The 21,597-nt window shown below is 40.2% G+C and overlaps 3 protein-coding genes across 4 annotated transcripts in view; 1 reads left to right on the forward strand and 2 right to left on the reverse strand.

The window, feature by feature from the left end:
• The window catches only part of nomo (nodal modulator), a 15,636-nt gene extending 15,536 nt beyond the window's left edge, over positions 1 to 100 (reverse strand). Inside the window, exon 1 of the mRNA XM_086210805.1 lies at positions 1 to 100. This exon is cut by the window's left edge and continues 73 nt beyond it. Within this exon, the coding sequence (XP_086066931.1) occupies positions 1 to 83 (83 nt within the window). The 5' untranslated portion in view covers positions 84 to 100.
• Positions 101 to 243: 143 nt separating this feature from the next.
• On the reverse strand, positions 244 to 9,699 carry tmc7 (transmembrane channel like 7). 2 transcript variants are annotated; one of them, XM_086210806.1, is made up of 16 exons: positions 9,511 to 9,699; positions 7,878 to 8,133; positions 7,352 to 7,500; positions 7,057 to 7,212; positions 6,843 to 6,928; positions 6,629 to 6,774; positions 6,408 to 6,555; positions 6,128 to 6,310; positions 3,199 to 3,344; positions 2,904 to 3,018; positions 2,729 to 2,826; positions 2,398 to 2,581; positions 1,699 to 1,829; positions 1,374 to 1,529; positions 1,191 to 1,269; positions 244 to 1,041 (listed from the first exon to the last, which is right to left on the reverse strand). In XM_086210806.1, exons 1-16 carry the CDS (start codon positions 9,524 to 9,526, stop codon positions 841 to 843), a joined length of 2,250 nt encoding a protein of 749 aa, XP_086066932.1. In that variant the 5' UTR covers positions 9,527 to 9,699; the 3' UTR covers positions 244 to 840. The 2 variants fall into 2 exon arrangements, with proteins under 2 accessions (XP_086066932.1, XP_086066933.1); XM_086210807.1 differs by lacking the exon at positions 9,511 to 9,699 and adding an exon at positions 9,327 to 9,474.
• A 1,288-nt stretch (positions 9,700 to 10,987) lies between these two features.
• On the forward strand, positions 10,988 to 21,468 carry tmc5 (transmembrane channel like 5). The gene is made up of 21 exons (XM_086210090.1): positions 10,988 to 11,100; positions 11,509 to 11,683; positions 12,080 to 12,288; positions 12,905 to 12,979; positions 14,407 to 14,523; positions 14,639 to 14,741; positions 15,046 to 15,127; positions 15,694 to 15,954; positions 16,205 to 16,347; positions 16,451 to 16,595; positions 16,862 to 17,014; positions 17,624 to 17,790; positions 17,895 to 17,970; positions 18,066 to 18,163; positions 18,248 to 18,343; positions 18,424 to 18,499; positions 19,157 to 19,290; positions 19,393 to 19,566; positions 20,239 to 20,317; positions 20,450 to 20,542; positions 20,630 to 21,468. Exons 2-21 carry the CDS (start codon positions 11,610 to 11,612, stop codon positions 21,179 to 21,181), a joined length of 2,907 nt encoding a protein of 968 aa, XP_086066216.1. The 5' UTR covers positions 10,988 to 11,100; positions 11,509 to 11,609; the 3' UTR covers positions 21,182 to 21,468.
• Positions 21,469 to 21,597: the final 129 nt, after the last annotated feature.

The raw sequence follows: 21,597 nt of genomic DNA on the forward strand, positions 1-21,597 counted from the left end.
GATACGGCCAAAAATTGAGAATACAATATACAGAAGAAGACCCAAAGGGATCCGACGTCTGCCCGTATAGTAATTCTCAACATTTTCGTTGTCTGATTTCTCGATGAATCGAGCAACAGCATGCTGTCTCCGGTTCCGTACCAGCTGAGCGGCTGTCAACCACCCAGGAAAGACAACCGGGAGCAGCGACCCCAACTGGCCTGGAGGTGCTATGACTGAGAAATACGAGGACGATACAACCAACAGAAGTATTTATTTTCCCTGAAGAGTCACCACACTGTATAAAAGGGACAATAATATAATGAAGAGCATTTCAACAACTTAACATAATTTATCATTTACAATCACCTTAAGGTTACAGTTTACTAGTGTGTGTAGTGTTAGTTTGTTGAAAATGTATAATGCCTCAACAGTTAGATATTCAAAAGCAAGTAAGAAACACAATATCTGTGCTGTACTGCAAAAGTAAGCACTCTTTAGTGGTATTTAAAGTGCATGAAACTCAGAAAGGATTTTTTTTTTTTTAATCCCATGGTAATAGTAATTCAAGTCCTTCTCAGAAGGAAAAGTTGATAGCACATCCAGTGAGAAAGAGCAGTAAACCATTAGTGGTTATTTGACCCTGAAAATCTTTGAACAATGCGGTTTTATATTATTCAGGTTGACACAAAAAGAACATTGAAAAGGCAACATACAAAAATGTCAGCAAGTACAAAGTCTCCCATGTTTGAGGAGTCTCATCAACAAAGAGGAGCATTGCATTTGTTATTATTAATAGAAACAGTTTAGTTCTATTTAGCTGCAGTCCTGTTTGTCCAGTCTAGCATCCGTTTCCAGGCTTCACACATGTGTGGAGGAGTCTGGAGGTGGGTGCGCCAAGAAGACACTGTCATTGAAATTGTTGGAGAAGCTGGTGTGATAGCTGGGGCTGCAACTACTGCTACTGCTGCGGGGCTGAGATTTGGACATGGGGGACCTGACTGGCGAGAGCCTCTGGGCCTGGCACAGCTTCTGGATCAAAAAATGCTTGTCACGGCCCTCCTGGGTGACAAAATGGCATTGACATAGAAGATTTCAGTTTAATCATTCATATCACGATTTAAAATCATGTTTTATTGTACAATTAAGATAAAAATATTCAATACAAGTAATCAATAAAAAGGCAAGATTAACTGAGGACATGCACCCACCATGGCTAGTTGCTCCCTCAGTTGGTTGATAACCTTCTTGTGGGCTCCAGCTAGTGCAATCACATAAAACATGGCCAAACTGCAGGGAGAAAAACATAAATATTTAGAACTACACCCAAAGAGAAAAAAAGAAGAGTTCTTACCAATGATATATTTTCAGTGTGTGTCCAGTGATTTACATACCAAGTAACTACAAAGAAAGTAACAGCAAAGGCCTCTGATGAGAGGGCATGTAGGAGGGTTTGTACTTCGCTGGGTAACTGGGATACAGCAGCGGGCAGCACCTCCCAAGAGGTGGAGTAATTAACAAAAGGTCCACATGCCTGGGAGCAGTTGATTCTGCACAAAAATGGATGGATGAATAAGTTTATATAGCAAGAAAACAGTCATTCACGCAGTGAAGCGACAAATACCGGCCACGGGTGTCAAGTCTTCCATTCAGATGATCAGGAGAAGCTTCAGTTGAGATCTCAGAAGTTGAAAGAATATTTAAATCAGCATTACTCACTGTGCTACACTGACTATGACAGGCACAGAGGCCAGACACAGGCCGATCAGGAGCACACCCAGGAAGAAAAAGTTGGAGCTGGAAGCTCTGAAAGGTCGTGTGGCTGGACGGCAGTTGTTCATCAATGACACCTGCCAAACAGCAAGACATCCAGAGTATGTAATAATGAAATATGGGCTACTAAAACTACACATTATGAACGAATGATTAGTACCTGCAAATATATCAATACACGAGTCTTAAATTAACATGTAGTAATACAAAATCCTACCTGCTCAACTGTATGGCAGTCATTAAAAATAATGGTAATAAGCAGATTTAAGAAAATAAAGTGTTTTATGTTCATAAAAAGTATAGAACAGAGCAAATGAGCTGATAGCAATTTAATATGATTCAATGTATTCTGCTGATTGGAACCTATTATTTTGCTTTGCTGTGAACAATAACATTCATAAACAATCTTCCTGGCCTTTAGAACTAATTTCAAGAGATTCTGAGTTGCACCTGAATGCACCATGCAGGCCAGTGCTTTACAAAGTGTTGTTTATGCATAATTAATCTAGTTTTTAACAGCGAGTGCACCTATCAGTTGTAGATGGTGAGATGTTTGCTGCGCTGGGGTAAAAGAGTTTTGGTGTTAAAGTTGAACACAAGAAAACACTACTTACTGAGCAAAAAGTATATGAAGGACAGTATCACCTTTTTGATGTAGAAGATAAAGAAGTATTTGATGGTGCAGATGGCGGGCAGCATCGGGGAGTAGAACGTGCCGATCCAGCAGATGGTCTGACCATACACAATCTCCAGGACATTCTGAGGAATAGCAAACTCCTGCTGGCCCCACCACTTAGCAAGGCCACAGTCACAGAACTTCACGATCAGCCTGAGTAGAGAAGAATCAGACTTACACAATGAAGTACAACATGACAAAGGCAAGAGACGAGAAATGGTGATGACATGACATTCAACAAGGCTTCAAAATATGTTCCAGCACTATAGAAACCATTTGTTTTCGAGGCTCAGGACTTACTTTCGGGGAAACTCCACGAAGATTGTGACTGCAACAATGATGATGAAATCAAAGATGGTGAGTTTGTACATTTCCTGTCCAACACGGGTCTCCCAACACTGTGGAGGACAGCACAGCAGATTGAAGGGCCAAACCGTAACCACGATCCCACTATGCTCTTGGAGTAGAAACTTACAGAGTAAAGCACGTGGTTATAGCCACAGGCGCAGGGCTCCTCTTTACATTTAGTGATTTGAGACCAGAGCGAGAAGAGCAACACGCCAATACTGGTCAACCGCATGAATACACACCTTCAACGAGAAAAAAAATAAATAAATCAAGAACACAAACACAGAATATTCATTCGACTCAAGATTTTCAGCTCAAGTGTTTCGCATGTGCTACAAATGCTTGGCAAGCAGATGAAACACTAACATTTCACTGGTGGAAGGAAAAACAACAAGGATGAGTGATGTCTGAAAGTTGGGTACCTCATGAGAGTGAAGCGGATCTCGAAGGCAGGTGAGTAATCCTCGAAATTGATGATAACCGAGAACAGGAGGGGAGTGATGAAGTTGGCCATGGTGATAACAATTGAAGGCAGATACTCATAGATGAGATCGACAATAAAATTCTCCTGCAGAAAAGTACATAAGGACAACAACATAAGGAGCAATTCAGTTGGCTGAAATAGCAGGACATACAGTCAGGTCCATAAATATTGAAACATCAACACAATTCTCATGTTTTTGGCTCCATACACCACCACAATGGATTTGAAATGAAACAAACAAGAGGCACTTTAGCTGCAGATTTTCAGCTTTAAATGGAGGGTATTTACATTCAAATCAGGGGATCGGTGTAGAAATTACAACAGTTTGTATATGTGCTTCTCACTTAATTAACAATCATACATCAAATTTTCACTTTTTAATACTTGGCTGCAAATCCCACGCAGTCAATTACTGCCTGAACGCTGGAACACATAGACATCACCAGACAATGAAAGAATTCTTCGGTCATCCACCACAGTTGTTTTCTGTGGTCTTCCGGGTCTTTTGGTGTTGCTGAGCTCATGGTGCGTTCTTTCTTTTTGGGAATGTTCCAAACGGTTGATTTGGCCACACCTAATGCTTTTGCTATCTCTCTGATGGATTTGATTCGATTGTCCAGCCTAATGAAGGCTTGCTTCATTCATAATGACAGCTCTTTGGATCTCATGTTGAGAGTTGACAGCAACTGATTCCAATTTCAAATAGCACACTTGAAATGAACTCTGGACCCTTCGTCTGCTCCTTGTAAATGGGATAATGAGGGAATAACACACACCTGGCCATGGAACAGTTGACTGTTCCATTACTTTTGGTACCTTAAAAAGTGGGAGGCACATATACAAACTGTTGCAAGTCTTACACCGTTCACCTGATTTGGATGTAAATACCTTCAAATTAAAGCTGACAGTCTGCAGTTAAAGCACATCTTGTTTGTTTCATTTCAAATCCATTGTGGTGGTGTATAGAGACAAAAAGATGACAACTGTGTTGATGTCCCAATATTTATGGACCTGACTGTAAATGCCCTTCTGTCCTCTTAGCATGCAGTAGGGAGCTGAGATCCACAGAACCTGGCTGACCGCTAGATAGCTTATCATAAAAATGGTAGTGAATGGGCAGGTTAGCGCTCCTCCTTTTCTCCAACACGGGTTTTGCCAACATTATTACACTACGGTTGTGTTTAACATTTATTATGAAATAATAATTTAAAATTTGAGTTAATGTAAATTTGGAATCCCAAACAAAGTCAGAACGACGTTCCTTACGAAGTCCCTAAAGACACTCCAGCTGGTCCAAAATGCTGCTGCCCGCGTGTTGACAAGAACTGGTAGAAGAGACCATGTCTCTCCTGTACTAGTTTCTCTACATTGGCTCCCTGTCAAATTCAGAAGAAAATTCAAAAATTCTCCTTCAGACATACAAAGTCCTCAACAATCAGACTCCTTCATATCTGACAGAGCTCATAGCCCCTTACTACCCAGCTAGAACCCTTCGCTCCCAGGATGCAGGGTTACTTGAGGTTCCTAGAGTCTCTAAAAGTAGAATGGGAGCCAGAGCCTTCAGCTATCAGGCTCCCCTCCTGTGGAACCGTCTCCCAGTTTTGGTCCAGGATGCAGACATCCTCTCTACCTTAAGAGCAGACTTGAGACCTTCCTTTTTGATCAGGCTTATAGTTAGGGCTGCTTAGGCTGGCCCTCAGATATGCTGCTATAGGCTTAGACTGCTGGGGGATCACCCATGGTGCACTGGGCTTCTCTCTCCTCCTCTCTTTCCTCTCTGTCCTCCTATGTGTGTTATACATAAATCATACTCATATGTCTTACTAATTCCTCTTCTTCTGTGGAGCCTTCAGACTCCCCACATCCCAGATCCAGGGTGCTGCTGGAGGAGGCTGCAGACCTGAAGAGGCTCAAGCTGCCACCCATAGCTCCACCTGCTCAAGTCCTCATCTGTCCATCAGTCTCTTCTCTTTATCGCTCTCTGTATCTCTGTCCCACTCTTTCCTCCTGCATATCTGTCTTCCTCCATTATCTGTCTTTGTCTCTGCCCCGCTCTCCTGCTCTCTTTCCCCCCAACCGGTCAAAGCAGAAGGCCATTGACAGTGAGCCTGGATCTGTTCGATGTTCCTGCCTGTTAAAAGGAAGGTTTTCGTCGCAGCTGTTGCAGGATGTGCTGCTGATGGAGAATTGTTGGGTGTAAATTCATTGAAGGACTGTGGCACTAGACCTGCTCTACTTGTAGAGTGTCATGAGATAACTTTTGTTGTGATTTGGGGCTATACAAATAAAATTGACTTTGATTTGACTTACGGAAGTGAACACTTCTGAAGACACATGCAAAAAAAATGAAACCTTTGTTGATGACTAGAAGAGCAACTGCTGCTGCTAATCACAGCTGACTTTGTATGATAGGATGAAGAGGATTACTTCTAGACAAACCAAGATCCTGTACCTGATCGACTTGATTGTTTTTGATAGAGGTATGCAAACGCTTCCCATCTACTACTATTGATTGTGCCAAGGTAACTAGCTTATCTATGTGGGTCTCAGATCACTATTCAATGCACAGAGGAAAGAAGGGGTATCTTTTCTATTGTTTAGCTCTGAGGAGGATGCCTAATGAGCATATTTCCCCCAAAACTTGGTGCACTCCTTATAAGCATCAACAGATACACTGATATCAGCCCTAAACTCTAAGATAAAAGGATACAAACAAATCCCCCAGTTTCAAAATTACCATATACTTTATGAACTAAAAAAAGAATATCATGCATTGTTCTTATCTACAATATGACAACATCAAAAACTGAAACAAAACATTGGGTTTGTTTTAAAGTTTGGACTGACTTTCTAAAATGGAAACTTACCTTTATGTTATTCATCTGTGCCTCCTGAGAGAAGATGGTGGCTAGATAAATGCTGTAGAAGCAACCAGCCAGAACGCCAATGACAAAAAGATTAAGGATGGAGCGGATCAGATAAATGCGGCACCTCTCTTTGCGGGTGCGATCTGCTATTTTCTGTTTAATCCTCTCCTCTTCCAGATCGGTCTAGAAATAGAAGAATATGCAGTTTTAGAAAAGCAGCAGAGAGAGTTCAAATTGAAACTCTGAATTCCTCTTGTTATGGAAAAAATTGTCAACAAACCTTTAGCTCATAGAGCAAACTGCTTCTCTTCAGCCTTACAGCATTTTCGTTGGTGATACAAAAGTCCCAACCAGCAAAGATCTTGTTGCAAAAACTCTGGAAGCGGTCCTCATCCTGAACCAGGTTACGTTTGAATCCTGTGGCAGATCTTGAAAAACAAATGATCCACAGTCAAAAATACTTTTAGAGGAGAAATACTGGAAACATCTAGCCCTCAATACCTTTTGACAATCCAGATGAGGCTAAGGAATAGGTATGCGATAGTGACCAGGAGGTAGGCTAGCGGCAGATTATAAGTGATTCTTCGAAAGTGGATTTTGTCCACCCTGTAGTAGCCATAAAACAGATAGGTCTGCTCCAGGAAGCCCTGCAAATGAAGCAAGGTGAGTGAGTAACATGGCAGTTGGTTTCTCCAAAGACTTTGGAAGGACTTACTCCGCCCGACAGCAGATCTGTGATATGCTCGTGAAAGATGACGAGGCCTCGGCGAGCACTGCTTGGATACACACTACACACACTACCTGCAATCAAATACAGTATTTGAGCTAATTAAGACCTTTCTGCATACCTGTGTATCAAAAAATCAACTTTGACCACCTGGACATCCAGAGAGACCCTGAATGCCCAATAGACACAAACTTCCTCTGACCATCATTCTGGTTGTAGGTGATATTCCCTGATGCATGGGGCGCAACGATGATGGGCAACAAGACGAAGCTGAACATGAGCACAAAGATGATCAAGTTGAGCATGACCAGGAACCGCAGGAAGGAAAAGTAAGACAGGATCCCTGTGCCGAACATCCCTGGGAGACGCAAGAGAGGAGAGGTACAACTCAACCATGGCACAAAACCAAGAACTATTTTTGCACCATATTCACCATCCTGAGTAGAACGGTTTCTGACACTTAGAACACACTTTTCTGGTTATTATCCTTTACTCACCCTCTATCAAGTGGATGTCTCCCCTCCATAGCTGCATGGAGTTCAGCCATTCCTGGGCATCATCTCTCAGCCTCCGCAGGTACCTGTGAGTGCTGTGCGTCCACTGTCTCCAACTGCTGAGCTCCCCATCCTCTCGAAGCCGCTGTGTTCTGACAAGTTGCACAGAAAAATAAATCTATTATGTATTTCTCTCATTATATACATATATAAACATAGCCAATCGTGAAATCTACCACAGTGGTCTCAATGAAATCATGTTGTATCCAGAAGAGGATGAGGTCAATCAATCTATCAAACTTTATTGATTTATTGGCGCTTTTTATAAATATATATGTAACTCAAAGTGCTGTACATAGACAAAAAATAAAAACATTCCCTCAAACCTTTGCATAACATCAACAATTAAAAGCAATTTCCGCAAACCTACAACCACCCCACAGTTCTCACACTCACTCACACACTTTCACTCATACACAAACATGCATACATACACACACCAGAATAATGGACATTCGGTCTTTCCTACTTGTCTCTGCGTTTCTCCGCCATGGGCTTAGCCAGTTCTCTGATGGCTCTCTGCTCTGTCTGGTTCTTCTGTTTCTCCTCATGTCTGCTGACAGTGTTCACGGCCCATTTCCCACTTCCAGAAGAACTGAGGCGCGCTCTGGAACTGCTCCTTCGCTTGGCTGATGACTTCCTGCGGTACAACAAGGACTGGTAGCTGGGAAGCTGGTCAAGCAGTGGGTTACTGGTGAGTCTTCCACTGCGATCAGTGAAGAAAACTAAAGATAGGGAGCAATTCGGTCAGGTTCTTCAGCATTAATAATATGATGATAAATGTTATTGTACTTACAATGACTAAACAAAAGGTTAAAACTGAGAGATGCTGCACTGTATTAATCTCCCACTTGACGGTAGCGGACTACTGCCAGAACACATTTATTAAGCCGTTCTATGACAGTTTCATTAATCATTTCTTAACAAAAATGTAACAAAACTGAAAACACAAAATAAATATTAGGGCATTTCCATTCTGTCCAAAAATATAGTGTGTAAAGTTGCAGTCAACCACTAACATACCCTGATGAAGATTAACTTTACTTTTGCTAATTTACAGAATTTTTTTAAACATTTAATTACGATTTTTTTTAATTCAACCACAATTATGTATTTTATTTTTTTCAATAATGAGTTGTAGTACCAATAAAAATAACAATAATCATTTTGTAATCATCGTAATAATCATAATAATAATAATAATAATAACAATAATAATTTTGAATTATATGGCACTTTTACAGAAACTCAAGGATGGTCTACAAGGTCAACAAAAAGGTACACCATGACACAAAATATTTTCAAATAAATCAACATTTTTTTCTTTGACTTGAAAGCACGTATTTATAGCTTATCTTGTGCAAATACTTAATCTTTGCTTATGATTTTATCTAAAACTGGCCTCTTTCAAAACAGTAATAATATAAACAAACGAAAGAAAAGGAGACGTTAAATGCCTTGATCTGCCCTAAAATAACAGACAACGTCCGTTCAGTATGTTTGCAGAAGAAAACTTGATTAGCAAAGTAGATCAGCTTGTGAATCAGGATGAAACTTCCTGTATTTCAATGTTTACACGCAATACAGCGGGTCTTCCACTCAGCATGCACCCAAACGCAGTAGTAGGCTTACATCTGGTTTTATTCCAGGCAGATTTGCCACCACCCTTCCTAGCAGAGTGTTTTGGATAACGCTGACATACATGATGACATCAGAGTTACACAGTGTCGCTTATGATAGATAAAATGGAAACTTACACTTAAACAACGTATTATTTCTCTTCAATCTTATATAGTAAAGACATTCATAACGTGAGCAAAAACACACTTTGTGCCATTAGGAAACAGCAGGCTCAGCGAATTTATTAAGTAGCAGCTACAGAGATTCGATACAAAATCCAGATCCATTCGATACGCACCCTTGTAGTTAATCTCTTAATCCTGTACCGAGTCAAACAAATGTGGGAAAAGTTTTAGCCGGGTTGTCAGCAACTACTTGATCCCAGTTGGAGGCTAGCATTAGCCGGTTAGCTGACGTTGGAGTGAGTGTCAGTGAAGGCAACCAAAACCACACATATCACGTTAACTTCAACTTTATCTTACCAGAGTCGACCTCCATCGTTCCCTTTTGGGAAACACTAAAAACTGTGTTAGCTAATTATTAACTAAGCAGACTTCGTCAACAAGGAGAATACGGTCCAGCTCCCAGGAACACAATTCAGCCTTTCCCAGAAACTACTTCCTGGATGCGGCTTCAGGAGCTCCAGAGCAGCCTTGACTACTGTACATGGAACAGTTGCGTTTTTTCATACAATATAGACGGGCAATTGTCTTAAAGACTTTACTAATATGTTGTTTAAAATATCCCTCATTCACAAAGTTGGCAAAATATCAACTTAAATGTTAAAAAAGCGACATGGTCAAAGTTTAATCTGAACAACCTTTGGTCCAAATCGGTGGAGCAGTAAAACCTTTTACATTTCCCAACAACATAATGGGCTTTGTAATGCAGGGTCTCTGTAACCTCTTGGCTAAAAATAGGTGATAAATAAGACTGTGTAGAAATATTTTATTAGATTAAATGTTATTATTATTTATATTATTGTTTCTGTACTATATTTTATTATTGTGTTGTCAATTTTACTTTTGGAATAACTGCACTAAAACATCAACTTATTATTTTATACTAAAAAAAATGACTAACATATATTAGAAATATGAAAAATGTCTAGTGGGCGGCATGGCTCATAGGTACAGTGGCTGTCTAGCAACCGAAGGGTTGCTGGTTTGATCCTCACTTCCCCTGGTGACCATGACAAAATATCCTTGAGCAAAATACTGAACCATAATTGCTCCAGATGAGTCGGATGGTCCTGGGACAGACTGGGACTGTCTAGGGTGAACCCCGCCTCCCGCTCAATATCAGCTGGGATAGGCTTCAGCACGCCCTCACCCTCAACATATAAATGCTATAGAAAATGGATGGATAGATGGACAATATCTAAAAATGTAAATCTAAAATGACATTTTCTGTATCTAAGTTATGAGCAAATCTTACCTATAATCAAGAGATCCAACTACGACTTTGACTCAAGTAAATTATCTGATGAGAACTTTATACTGTGATGAGGAAACTGCCTAAGCAGCCAACAGATGTTTGTCCTCTATGTACTGTGTTAGGGCTCATTTGCTGTCAGTGATTATTAGTTTATTTCTCCATATCGCCGCCTTCTTAAAATAATCACCTGAGTCATTTTTTTTCAAGTTTTTCAGAAAACACAAAAAACTGGAGACAAAACATCATAAGGAGTTGTTTTGAGCATGAAAAATGTCAAACAAAATGACTTAGGCAATTATTTTAAGAAGGTGATGATATTCATGTCTCCTTCTGTATAGCCAAACTGCCAGCACCACCACAAGTGATGCAGCATCAACTCCTGAACATTCACCTGTCCTATTAAAAATGCCAAGTAAATTTGACTAATTTTCTCACAATAGAAATGATCCGCTTCAGATTGGCCTGGTCTACTCACAAACAATGGACTTTGACCTGCGTGTGTTGTGTAGTGCACACACATCCTCTTAATCACTCAGTCTGTCTTAATGGTTCCCAGAGAGACTCGTAGGTTCTTTCTGTTCCAGTCTGCATGGACTGTTAAAAACCTAGGACAGACTCCACCACATCACTATCAGGTAAGCAAACTCTGAAAATAGAATGAAATACAAAGGTAACATAGTTTTTCATGATCTGTACTGTTTAGTCGCTCTTTATGACAGAGATATCCACCCTCACACGATTTCTAGTCTGTGAATCTTGTGGATGATTATTCAGTTTGTAGTTTTATGTTGTTCAACATTCTTGTCCTGCTATGTTTTAGTGGGAACCACTGAGTTACATTACTACATATGAGTAGGGAGAAACCAAACCAACTGTATGAATTAATTATGAACAGATCAGGATCCAATTACTTGTGCCCCCTCATAGGACGGCACGTAGCACTTGATAGCTCATCAGTTGTGTTTACGCTGCTTCTAAATAATGAAAGCAACTTCTTATCATCTCCTCTAAGTTCAGCGTCTTACTGTCTTACGCACCCAAAGTCTTCTAGCCACATTTGGAACATACCTAACTGACATCAACATATTGAGAACCTGGTGAGTGGAAGGATTGTGGCTGAAGGAGAGCGAGTTTGAAGACCTTCATGTCGGGTTACACAAACGGAGGAATTTTCAACCCTGCCTACCATGACAGCGAGACTCTGGAAATTGATAAAAGGTTTGTGATAATTTACTGGAATAAAACGACTCCATGGTTTATGCTGAAAGGAATATTCTTCTTTATTTTGAGTGGATATTAACATGTGTGTGCTATGAGTGATCAAAGTAGGCAATATGAGTAAAACAAGGACCAGGATGTGCTCCAGGAACAGGCAGCTGTGTGATTGTAGTGTTTATACTGACTGGAAGAGCTTATCAAGGATTTTTCTTCTGAAAATGTCTCTGCAAGGTAGATGTATACAAAATCTTTGTGGACATTACCTCCAATAACATGAGAACACATATTTAAACATATATATTATACGTAATAGTTTCTTTTTTTTTTAGGTGATACCAATGTCCTTCTTAAGACTAAACAAACACTTTCACATGATTTGTTCTGCATGTTCTCAAGGTCTGCCAGTAAAACACGTCACACTAACCCTTATGCCTCGGAAGACCTGACCTGGCAGGGTCCTTCATCGATTAGTCAGGCCAGCAGTGATGATGTAGGGAGAGCACCCTGGGGGGACTGGCAGGATGAGAGCTGGAGGGGGAGAGAAAATATCCCGATGGGCATCCTGTCAATGCGGCGTGAGAGCTCTGCATGGCAACATGAACACAGTGAGTCACAGTGTGACAGAGTTTTAGTTCTGGTTTAGTCAACCAGAACTAAAACTCTAGGCAATCTTTATGAATTCTGAAGCAAACGGAATAAGTGGAAAGTCTGGGAAAGTGTTCAGTTTTAAGTGTTGCCTTCAAGGTTGGGAATTTTTTTTTGGGCAACATGATTTTTGAGTTTAACCCACAAAGTCTTTAAATATTTTAAATGATTTATGCTCGTGAAGCATTTATTTAAAAACAACAAAAATCAAAGAGTTTATATAAAACTGCTAAACGATGAAGCGTCAGTGAAGATTGATTGGTGTGGGTAAAAAACAATGCTATACATTTGTTGTTTTTTTTGCACAATTCCATAACAGATTAGATGTGATGATTAAGGCTTTGAGAGCTTGGAAAATTTGGGACACAGTACGTTGAAAAGTGTTTAAATTTTTTCTTAAACCTCTGTATGAACCTTGACTAAGCTCCATATAGAAAACAATGTTTTCCTTGTTTTGACACTTTATTAGCCTGTGTAAAATGACACCACCATTTTTTTTTTTTTGCCTCTATGTGTTGCTACGTGACACTGTTTTGCTAACATGCACTGTCTCTTCCTCATTTTTTTCAAACTTAGATCACGGCACATTCCAAATTCGCCCTGACTCACAGTATGATCGATCATTAATGCAGCTTCCTTCTGCATCTTCAGGTAATGGTTAAACCAATATTCTGCAACAGTAATAGTTTCTTTCCGCACATGTTATCTTTTAAAAGATACTGTCAGCTCTTGTGCTTTTGCCATGGCGCCACAAAACACACACACAGTTGAAAAAATGAATTGACATTTAAAATTAACATGCTGTTCATGTTAACCTCTTGACTTTGATGATTTTTCGACAAAAAAAACAAAAAGTCCAACAGGATAATCATTAATAGAAAATGCAAATGGCAAATAAACAAGGAAGTTAGGAGGGAAATGAGACTGCTAGGGAAAGGTTAGCGTTATCTGAATAACGTCATGCCTGTGTAAAATCATAATCAAGCCTTGGTGTTATTTGTGGTCAAGAATTAATAAATTCATTTGTTCTGCAGCCCTTCAACTGATACAATGACGTTTCATCATTTTTAGTTTTGACTTCAAGTATAGAAATGAGCCTTCTTCATGAAATAATCTTGGGCACAAACTTTTTGTTACACTGACTTTTGCAGCCCTCAGTTTTGTCTTACAGGGAGGATGCAAAGCCCAGTGGCTGCTTGTAACTACTTACCCCTGTCTATTGATGTTAGGAGCAAGGAGATCATGCTTTGCGTCCTGTCTGTAAGACTAATCTGAGACAAAAAAAAAACAAGTCCTAAAGGATAAAAGAATAAAATTTGTGTGGGCTTTAAAAAAATTTCACAAAAGCCTCATGTCCATCTTAATCTTTTTACAACTGCTGAATTAATAACCATGAGTTTTGCTGCTGATATTCATGCTCCCCAGTTTACAAATCTGTATGACTTGGGTGATGGCATGACCTTCTCTTTTGCATCATCGGGAAAAGAAATGTTCCCCCTCTTATACGACATACCTCACAGTCAACAGGTCAAGAGGTTCAATATACCCAGAAGATAAAACCTGGTGGACTGATCTCCACAACGACTGGATCAGTCACATAAAGCTGGCATCAACATCATGTTTTGAATGCTGTTTATTAGAGCACCATATTTTCATACAATACTCATTAAGTACATTCGCCATTCCACCAAGTAAATCTCTGTTCATTTCACTATGTACAGAGTTTCTTTATGTGCCAAAATTCCCGCACTGACAGAAAGAAGCACACTGAGCATGCTCTGTGGGTAGGTGACCAGAAACTTACTGCGGCCGAGCTTGCTACGTCCTGTTAGCCCTCTGCGAATTTGAATGTGAATAAATGATGTTATTGTGCAGCCCCTCTAAACTTTCCAAATGTTATCAGACCAAATGGATCAAATTCTGAAACAAGTCATTACAAAAATGATGATGATACATCATGATTCAAAAATACACGATACAAACATCATGAAACATTTCTTAGAATTTCTGTGGTCCTGCTCCTGTATTTCTCCTTTTTAATATCTTCCTCCTTTTTCTGTTCTTGTGTGTCCATCCAGGCAACATGACCATGAGATGGAGGGGGATGACAATGAGAAGGATGAGCATGTTTTCTCACGCCAATCCTGGCCATCTAGCTTTGACAGAGGAGGTCATCAGGAACGAGATGGAAAATGGTACAAGATATGACGGCTGGCGGATTATTCTCTCCATAATGATCAAGGTGTTGTGTTCCACCTGATATGTATTCATATCAGGCAGTAACCAGTCTTCCCATCTTCTACATGACAGAGGAACAGAACCTGGTCAAAGAACTTGTTGCCTTGTCAACTCGGGAGCGAATACGGGCCATACGAGATCTTCCCATGAGCTTTAAAGAGAAGAAATATATCAGGTGAGTGATAAACTAGTTCCTTGTCAGTGCTCATAGTTAACCATTAAACCCCGTTAAGAACCATAATGCAAAGACTTGAAGGTATTTTGAGTGTTTATTCGTGGTGATGCCATCTAGAGACCTCCTATATATGTAAGCAAATACACACTGTGTGCTCAATGCTTTTGTTTCAAGACAAAAAGGAAGTCCAAAGGTTTTTTCCACAGACTGCAGGATTTTATTGTTGTCCTAGTTTTGTAATCCTTAAGAGAATCATGAACTTAAGGGCAAAATTCCCATAACACTGTTTTAATGATCTCAACAGGAGCCAGGTGCTGGCGTTCAAGTCCTCCAGGCAGTCTCACCTGTTCACATGTTTTACCGATTGTTCGGACAGTATGTCACGGGTGAGACTCTCTTTTATTATGAAATAATACATTGCAATGCTCGACTTAAAGGAACATGTCAACTTTATGGGAAATATCCTTTTTGTCCATCATTTATGGCAAAACCCTTCATTCAACAAATGTTTTGTTTTGTTTACCAAAGTTACAGTGGGGCTTTTTGGGTGTTGTGCCTATTGTTCTGGTCAATAAAGTATGTATCTGACTCTAGAATAATGTTATCCCTTCATTTTCAACTGTTTTTTTTTTTCCAGTGAATGTTAATCAGAACCTATTAGTTCTATTAATACAGACGAAGACCCTCCTCAGTTGAATTGTATTTGATGTCTTTTGAGACAGCGTTCTCTACTGCCACAGTGCTAGCGTTCATTGCAGCCAAGCTAACAAGGAGTCAGCTGTCTGGTAGGGGCCTGGAGCTCTTTAATGCACAGAAAAGCAGAGAATGGTATCTATCATCTTGTCTGAACAACAAGTGATGAACAATTGGTGTATTTCCCCAAAAGTTGGCGCGTTCCTTTAAAAAAGCCAGTCTGCTTGCTACAAAGTCATGTCATCAGCTGTACTCGCAGTCTCTCCGCAGATGTGGTAACAGTATACGGTCAGCTGGACAAGCCATGGAACTGTGGCAAGGCATCTTGAAAGAGATTGGTGGCAGGTTTGGCACCAGCGTCCTCTCCTATTTTTTGTTCCTGAAGTGGTTGCTCATGTTCAACATTTTCTCCTTCCTGGTCAACTTTGGTTTCATCACCATCCCACTGCTTGTTTATGATCCCTCACCCAACGTACCTGCAAATGTGAGCTTCAGGGGACTGGAAATATTAACTGGAGCTGTAAGTAGAGGCTATTATTACACTAGGCCTTTACCATCCTAATGGTCTTGAGCTTCAAGATGGATTTTATGTTGTAGTAGTCATCAGAACTTTAGAAAAAGAGAAGTATTTTGTGTATTACCTGCCTCACCTAGTATCCAAATACATCAATTCATGTAGGTTTGAAACTAAGCAAAATAGACAAACACCAATATTTGTGATTTTGATGAATTGTGAAGTTCAGGAGTGTGATGAATTGTAATGTCTCCAGGGTTACTTCAACTACACCGTCATGTACTATGGTGGCTACAGCAATGAAACTCTGGTGGGCCTAGTGGAGTATGACATGCAGTTAGCCTATTTCTTCACCATTGCACTTTATATGGTGCTTTGTGGCATTGCACTCATCTTCAGGTCAGTCTATGTCTCTCGTGGAAAAATTGGAGAAGTTATTCTTCATGAGTGTACTTTGCACTCTGATGAAATCCCCTTAGTGATTTTTCTTCTCCTCATGCAGCATGGTAAACTCCTTCAGGAAAAACTATGTGCTTGCAGATCCAGCTTCAAACAGCGCATGGACGCTTTTGTGCAGCTGGAATTTTAATATAACCAATGAGAAAGCAGTAAGATTGCGCAAGATCAACCTTCGCGTCCAACTTCAGGTGAACACTGTGTTGCAAAGCTGCTCGATCACAAACACATTACTTCTACTACTACTACTAAACTCTGTGTATGGTATGTTTGATGTCAACATTTCTACTAATTTATACTTTTAATATGCTATTATGTACTTATTCCTCCACAACCTTTAAAGCAACAATTTAGAAATCAAGTGTACCTGGGGATGGTTTTCACAACAGGCTTTCAAAATCATGTCACATATGTCACATATGTCATTACCGTCATTATTTCCTATGAATCCTCCCAGGAGTCTTTGTCAGAGAGGGCCCAGGGAGAGCTGCTAACCCTCTCTGAAAAGCTGAAGCACTCTGGGATTCATCTGGGTTCGTGGGTCCTCTCCACAGGCTTGGTGGTTGGCTGTGCAGCAAGTATCTACTTTCTCTGCCAGTATGAACAGCAGGTATAAAAACTTTGATTAAGATGGAAAAAAAAACACTTGCACACTTGTAAAGTTTTCTCTGTGAATTATCAGAAAACAGACAACACCTCCAGGGTGCCAACTCTTGTTTGTATCACTCTACTCTGTCAGAGATATGTCTGGTGGTTGTAAAATTGATTTGGTTGTAGTTTCGAACAAATGTATTTTTCATCCCTTTTAATTTAGTGAGGTTCTCCTTAACCTGTCAAGTTGAAAGCTGAAAAAAATGTAACTAATTATAATGCGTTTTTTTTTTTTCGACTTAGCCCCTATATTTTAGGACTAGAAATGGGGAAAATGTTCATAGTATGAAGGTAAAACTTTGCATCCATAAAATTACTTTAGTTCATGTACAAAATGAAACAGTTGATTCTGAAGGGTCAGATGGGACTTTTTTCACAATTCTTTGAAGAGCCTTTTGTTAAAAAAAACCCCAAAACAGCCTACAACTGTGAATACTAATCCTTAAGTGTTGAAAAACTTACATTTGACTGACAGTGATCAGAAATACAGGAACTTGTTCCTTTCCTGGGACATGTTGTTGGACGTCAGTTGATGCTTTGATGTCACCTCGATCTATTGTCTTTACAGCAGGCAGTGGATGCAGCTAACTGGTCTCCCCTGGAGGAGGCAGAGACACTCCTGGTTCCCTTCGTGGTATCTCTGATGAACCTGGTTGTACCGCTCTTTTACTCTCTCTTCAACAAATTTGAGCGCTACTCTAGCCAGCGAAGCCAGATCTATGCCCTGGTGGTCAGGTTAGATTGCAGTGGCTTCAGTTTTGATTAAGAGTGAAATGTTGAGCCAACACAGAAAGGTTATATCAATTTTCTCTGAAGCTATTTCTTTTTCTCGCTTTCAGAAATGTTTTACTTAAGATGTCCATTCTGGGTGTCCTATGTTACTACTGGATGAATGTGGTGGCTAAGAAGTTTTTGGTATGTTTGACAGAAAGGAAACTCTTTGCTTTTTTTCTAGTACATCCAAATGAGCTTTGCGTCATTAACCTTCATTTCTAATCGGTGTTGTTCAGTGTTGGGAGTCCATGGTTGGACAGGCTTTGTATCGCCTGGTCATTGTGGACTTCTTCTTTCTGATGTTGGGATCCTTCTTTGGAGAGTTTCTCAGCAAGTAAGTTAAATGAAAACAATGTGGAGAATAAGTTTCATACATTGGCCTAAATGGGTTTCTTTTTTACCTTTCATCTACTCCAAGTGTGATTGGAACCCGATATCTACCACGTTTGGGTGTTCCAGAGTTTGATGTCGCCAGAAATGTCCTTGACCTCATCTACACACAGTCTCTAGCCTGGTAAAAATAATAGAAACTTTGTCATTTCATCTAATAGTTCAACAGCACCAAAATGAAGACTGTGTATTCTCAACATGTAGGATTGGGATCTACTTCTCTCCACTGCTGCCTGTCATCCAGATTCTCAAGGTTTTCATCCTGTTCTACCTGAAGAAGGTATATACAGTATATAGGTATATGTCTGTCCTTTCCCCTACCCATTTCCCCCAGATAGATAGATAGATAGATAGATAGATAGATAGATAGATAGATAGATAGATAGATAGATAGATAGATAGATAGATAGATAGATAGATAGATAGATAGATAGATAGATAGATAGATAGATAGATAGATAGATAGATGGATGGATAGATAGATTGATAGATTGATAGATTGATAGATAGATACCTCGGTTCACAAGGTTTGCTGACTGTAGGTGGAACTACCATGGTGATACAACACCATGGGCAGATACAATGCCATTTCTGACTAAGCTTGTCCATGTACATTTTAGGCTCATGTTTCCGTATTTCAGTAGCTCGGTGAATAATTAATTCAAATCCTGGCATCATGTTGACTGAAGCTTTAGTTTGTGTTTTGGAAAATACAAGCATAGTGTTGGATTTATGGATAAAACAATAACCCGGCTCTAGGTAAGGTTACTCAATCCCAGAAAAGTAAACGAATTTAGCATGATTGGTAATTGGACCCATTCGGGTTCCACCATTACTAAATGTTTCATGAGCATGTTGAATGACCAGGAGGGCAATGCTGGCTGAATAGAGACCATTCCAGAGTGAGATATGATGTGATGTTATATGTGCTCTCCAGGTCAGCCTGACCCACAACTGTCAGCCTCCACGGCGGACAGGCAGAGCAGCTCAGATGCAAACCATCTTCATCGGCCTTCTCTTCTTCCCGTTCTTCGTGGGAGCCCTGTCCATTGTCGCATACACTTCGTGGAGGTACGAAGACATGTCTCGGTTGGATTAATCGTTTCTGTCATTTCATGGTTGCTACTGAATCAACCCTCAGTCTTGATTTGTCCCCCCTGTCCTTCTCTGTAGACTAACTCCCTCTCAGCACTGTGGACCTTTTCGGGGACTCAACAACACCTTCAGTGTGGTTGGAATCTGGATAGATAGTCTGGGGAACATCCCTGGTTCTCATTGGGCTGTCTGGATCTATGAAAATGTCATCAGAAGTGAAATCTTCTATTTCCTTAGCACACTCATAATCCTGTAAGAACATTGTGTGGGTGTTATTTGTGTGACGCCGCGCGCAGACATTTTTATTTTTGGAATCTTTTAGACAACATTGCTGTCTGTACTATAACTCTGTAGTCCAGCTTTCCCTTGATGATTCTTTATATGTCTCCCTCATGCTAACAAGTAACTTCTACTTAAGTGAGCTGTTGGTCACATGTTAAACAAACATTTTTCTCTGAAGGATTCATTTCTATAATGTTGTCAGACTCTTTTGAAACAATCTGAGCCCATCAGTGGCAAAAACAAGCACCTTTTACTTTTCAACACCATTTCAGTCATTTCCCATTTGCCTTCGCTTTTGTTCAAAATTGGACAAGTTCCAATAGTTCTTGTTCCAATTAATTATTCAGACCCAAAAACATGAGTAAATAGGACCCAGGTGTAAATTTACCAGAACTGTCCTTTAGCTCGGGCATTAAGCAGCCTTTCTATCAAACTCAAGCAGGGTAACCATGGTGCTCAGTGCAGCACAAAAAATTAAGGGCTCACTAACATTTCTGGCATTGATATGACTATTATTTGTAAAACATAGGAATAGTTGACTACAACATGGTGTCTGTGAGCTTGGATGAGTGGTCATTGGGACTTCATGTGCTGTTTTATGTCTTGAAGCAATTTCATCTGATGCTGTGTTTCTGTGCTCAGAGTCTTCATATATATCTTCTGGCAAGTCACTCAGGGCCGCAAGCTGCTTATTGGTCTACTGAGGCAACAGATTGTTAATGTGAGTGTGGTAAAAATACCCATATGTGTGTTATACTTTCATGCCCGCTGACATTGGATCCATTTTAAATACCATCTGAGCAATATCTACTTTTTATTTCCCTCCCCGTCTGCTTCTGCTTTTTCTGACCAGGAGGGGAAAGACAAGTCCTTCTTGTTGGACAAGCTACAAAACCTCCAGAAATCTCAACCCAATAAGACATCTAAACAGAAGAATCAAAAAAAGGTTTGTTTTGAAAATTCTCTAAATTTCTGCTTTTAACATTCTAAAATGTGTTATCAACCATACAGCATATTTTCTTTCATGCTTCAGCACACCAAATGGCGTGCTGATGACCATTTCTCAGGCGGTCACTCTAGCTCAAATGCCATGGTTCAGGCTTTACTTGCTCGCCAGCTATTTGAAGAAGAGGGGGAGGGACGCAGTACTGGTGGAGTACCCGTCCCCTCTGACATCTCCACTTCCAACACTCTGATACAGGCCATGATGGCCCGTAAGAGAGCTGAGGAACAGGATGGAGATTTGCATCAGATGCCAAATAAACACCAGTCATCCTCCAGTGCCTCCACACAGGGAATGCAAGCAAGGCAGATGGTCGTGGACCATGAGAGGGAGGAATACTACAGTGCAGCAGATTTCGCTACAAACCATGTGAACAGTCGAAGAGCAGAGGATGACCTGCATTCTTCAGCATCCAGCGTTATGATGCAAGTCATGCAAGCCAGGCAGAGAGCAGAGAAAGAAGAGAGGATGCAGTGGGCTCCTGCTCCCCCACTAAATCCTGCTCCCTCAGGCTCCAGTGCTCTTATACAGGCTATGTTGGCCCGCCAACAGGCCCAGAATGAGTATGATGATGGCTATTGAACAAACAAAAACAGAGCTGAAAAGAGCAAATAAATTATTTTTTCTAACTTGAGCTGAAATTGTCAGGGTTTGAATTTTCTTGGCATTCAGATTGTTTTGTGTTCTTGAAAAGGACTATAATACAAAGGAATATAATACTCACAAGTCTATCTGAGAGTGCAGGATCACTTCTATGTATGTAAAAAATGATTGAAGTCTTGATGGCGAGCCTGTGCTCCTGTCACTATATGTAATTTGTATATCATTATTTTATATATTGACTTTGAAACATCTGATACAAATAAAAGATCTAAAAATCTAAAAGATCTGAGTTCTGTCCCTTGCCAATTACCGTTTAAGATATGGCACTTAAAATCAAAATGTTCAGGCCAGAAAAAGGCAGTGATCTCCAGTGATATACATTCACCACCACTGAT

The sequence above is a fragment of the Aulostomus chinensis genome, chromosome 8, assembly GCF_037954235.1.
Source record: "Aulostomus chinensis isolate RoL2024-O1b breed Wild chromosome 8, RoL_Achi_v1.0, whole genome shotgun sequence".
Taxonomy (NCBI): Eukaryota; Metazoa; Chordata; class Actinopteri; order Syngnathiformes; family Aulostomidae; genus Aulostomus; species Aulostomus chinensis.